The sequence below is a fragment of the Plasmodium gaboni genome, chromosome 1 (assembly GCF_001602025.1).
Source record: "Plasmodium gaboni strain SY75 chromosome 1, whole genome shotgun sequence".
Lineage (NCBI taxonomy): Eukaryota > Apicomplexa > Aconoidasida > Haemosporida > Plasmodiidae > Plasmodium > Plasmodium gaboni.
In genome coordinates, this window is record NC_031481.1 from 157,607 (window position 1) to 161,612 (window position 4,006).

Consider the following 4,006-nt stretch of genomic DNA (forward strand, 5'->3'; position numbering starts at 1 on the left):
GAATACCAGGAACCAGTCATATGCACTTAATGGAACAACGCCAAAAATACGAGCTAAGGGTGGAATATAAAGTATGAAGACATGTAAAAGTAAGGAACCTATTGTAGCTAATACTAGGTACATATTTCTCCATGGTGGTATTTCAAATAAAGAATTATATTCACTCAAGGCATTCAAAGCATTAAACATTTCTATTAAAACTAAAACGGATAAAGATAACGTGCTCGCCTAAAAAAAAAAAATATATAAAAATAAATAAATACATATATATATATATATATATAAATACATATATATATAAATACATATATACATATATATATGTGTGCACTATATTTATTACCTTAATTTTTCCTGCTGAAAAATATGAACAATGGTCCTCAGACATATCATAAACCTTATTTACACGAAAGTTAGTCCATGCCTTACATTGATTATAATGTGATAACTGATAAAAATTTATCAAAGTGTGCATATCTGAATCTGGATAAAATAAAAACCAGTAGACAAATATTGAAACTGTAGCTATTCCTACATATGTTCCAATAATTATATATCTTAATAAGGTTAGACCGTTTATTAAATTGTCGTTTTTGTGTCTTGGCCTGCACTTCATAACGTCATGTTCTGGTGGATTGAAACCTACAAAAATAAAATAAATGATAGTGGAATGAATGGGATGTATATAACGAACAAGTAATACACACAAAAAAAAAAAAAAAAAAAAAAAAAAAAAAAAAAAAAAAAAAAAAAAAAAAAAAAATAAAAAAAAAAAAAAAAAAAAAAAAAAAAAAAAAAAAAAAAAAAAAAAAAAAAAAAAAAAAAAAAAAAAAAAAAAAAAAAAAAAAAATATATACATAATATATATATAATATATATATAATATATATATATGTACATCTTTATCTTTATTTTGATTACCTAATGCTGTTGCTGGTAATCCGTCAGTTACCAAATTGACCCACAATAATTGAACAGGAGCTAAACTGTCTGGAATACCCAATAAGGCTGTTATAAAAATAGATGCAACTTCTCCAATATTACTACTAATTAAATAACGTATGAATGCTTTCATATTATTATATATACATCTTCCTTCTTTAATTGCTTCAACTATAGTATTAAAATTATCATCTGCTAAGACAATATCTGATGCTTCTTTAGCTACCTCTGTTCCATTAATACCCATAGCTATTCCTATGTCTGCTGATTTCAATGCTGGTGCATCATTAACACCATCACCTGTCATAGCAACTGTTTCTCCTAAATCTTTTAATACTTTTACTATTTGTTTTTTATGTTTGGGTTCAGTTCTACAAAAGACAATTCTTGGTGTATTTTTTAAAATATGTTTTTGTTTTTCTAATGAGAAATCTTCAAATTCTCTTCCATTATAACAACATATTTGTGTATTTTTATTATTTCCATCATCATCTCCTTCATTTTTCTTTAATATATTAATTTCTTTAGCTATAGCTCTAGCTGTATTAATATTATCACCAGTAATCATAAAAACACGTATACCAGCCATATGACATAATTTGATTGCTTTTCCTACATATTTACGTGGTGGATCAATAATACCTAATCCACCTAAATAAATTAAATCATGTTCTAACTTATAATAATCATCTGTATTTTTAATATTTAAATCTTTACTACTTAATTTTTTATATGCAAAGCTAAGTGTTCTTAATGCTCTTTTACCCATATTTTGAATCTTATTATTAATTTCATTTTTTAAAGTTTCATTTAATGGACGTATATCATTTTTCATTAAATAATATTTACAATTCTTTATTATATTTTCAGGTGCACCTTTACAATATAATATTAGTTCTTTTTTTTTATTTTCAACAATAACACTCATAAGTTTTCTTTCTCTAGTAAATTCTATAATTTTTATTTGTTTACATTCATTTCTCCACGACGAAATACATTCACTAGGAACACTATCATCATTATTGTTATTATTGTTATTATTGTTATTATTGTTTTTATTATTATTATGTGGTGATGTAGTATCTTTTAATTTATTATTAGCACCTTTTGATTGAAAACAATTTTCAAATGTTGAACCATGCTCAAATGTATTATCTCCTATAGCTTCATATCCATTTGTCGCACCATGTGCAATACTATAATTTGAATTGTTTATAATATTTCCATTATTATAATTTGAACTATTCTTATCATTTTCATTCAATGTATTATTAACATGACTGTTATCATTTTTTGAACTAAAGAATTTGTTGATACCTCTAACTGTTCTTTCCTTCTTATTTGATGATTGTGTTGTTGTTGCTGTTGATGTTTTTTCATATTCTGCTACCATTTTATTATTTTTAGAACATGTAGGTAATATATCAAAATTATGAACAAAATGTAATAGAGCTAATTCAGTACTATCTCCAAATTTTTTTACCACCTCACTATTATTATTACAGAAAATATTTGCCTCATTACAATTTACTAAACACATATAAAAATTATAATCATATTCTGAATAACAATATTTATTAATTTTATCTTCTAATATTTTACTACCTCTACTTATAATTGTATTTTCATTTGTTTTCATTTCTTTTAAAGGTATGTTCATATTATTAACACCTCTACTAGTATTATTTGTATTATTTAAATCATGTTTCATTTTCTTACTATCACTAGAATAGTAATCATTATATGGATCATTATCATCAAGTAGCCCTCCTTCTCCATCATCTGTTAAAGCTTCAGTATTTCCTTCTTCTTTTAATTTATTAAAAAAAGAAGATTCACCTGCATATATATCATTTGTCAAGTTTGAGCATTCATAAAAGTAATAGGTATCACCCTTTTGACATAGTTGATATTCAGTTAAAGAATCAGATTCTCTAAATAAATGAAACACGGTGGTTGTCATTTGATTTGTTGTTAGTGTACCCGTTTTATCAGAACATATAACTGTAGTACATCCTAAGGTCTCAACACTTTGTAATTTTCTTACAATAGCATTTTTTTTTACCATTCTTCTAGTTCCTAAGGCCAAACAAGTTGTTATAACTGCTGGTAATCCTTCAGGTATTGCAGCAACAGCTAAAGCAACACTGATTTTAAAATAATATAAACAACCATATAAAAAGGAACCATGAACTGGATCTGAGAAATGTTTAAAATTAATAATCCATACAGTTACACATATTATAAAAATAATTTTTGATAATTGTTCACCAAATAAATCTATTTTTATTTGTAAAGGTGTTTGAGTATCTTCACTATTAGATTCAATAACAGCATGTTGAATATGACCTATTTCTGTTTTCATACCTATATTAATAACAACAGCTATACATCTACCACATACTATAGCTGTAGATGAAAATAAAATATTTTTTTTCAATTGTATTTCACAATTTTTATAACTATCTTCCATTTTTTCTGAATATTTATCAACAGAACAAGATTCTCCTGTTAACATACTTTGTTCAACTTTTAAACTTGTAGAATATATTTTTATTATTCTAGCATCAGCAGGAGTTTTATTACCAACACTTAATTCAATAATATCACCAACATATAAATATTTACTATCAATAATCTCCCATTTTCCATCTCTTAATACTTTAGCTCTAGTTGGTTGTAATTCTTTTAAAGCTTCTAAAGATTTTTCAGCATTACATTCTTGCCATACACCTACTGCAGCATTTAATATTAATATTAATACTATAACTAATGGTTCAATGAAATCACATATTTCTATTTTCTTGTGTTTCATATCTAATAATGTTAAAACGAAACTAATAAATGCAGCTAATAATAATATCTTTACTAATAAATCATCAAACTGATTTAATATTAATTCAAAAATACTTTTCTTCTTTTCTACTTCTAATTCATTCAAACCATATTTTAATCTTCTATCATTCAACTCATCATTTTTTAAACCCTTATCTTTCTGAACATCCAAAAATTTTAGTACATCCTCAACATCGTAAGTATGAGCATTCTTAAGAATCTCTTCCAT

At 25.0% G+C, this 4,006-nt stretch overlaps 1 protein-coding gene across 1 annotated transcript in view; it reads right to left on the reverse strand.

The window, feature by feature from the left end:
- PGSY75_0106300 (calcium-transporting ATPase) overlaps window positions 1–4,006 on the reverse strand; it is a gene marked incomplete at both ends in the record, with an annotated part of 4,108 nt that extends 102 nt beyond the window's left edge. The window contains 3 exons of the mRNA XM_018783618.1: window positions 1–228; window positions 344–642; window positions 922–4,006. The exon at window positions 1–228 is cut by the window's left edge and continues 102 nt beyond it. Of these exons, the coding sequence (XP_018643902.1) occupies window positions 1–228; window positions 344–642; window positions 922–4,006 (3,612 nt within the window). The remainder of the gene's footprint in view (window positions 229–343; window positions 643–921) is intronic.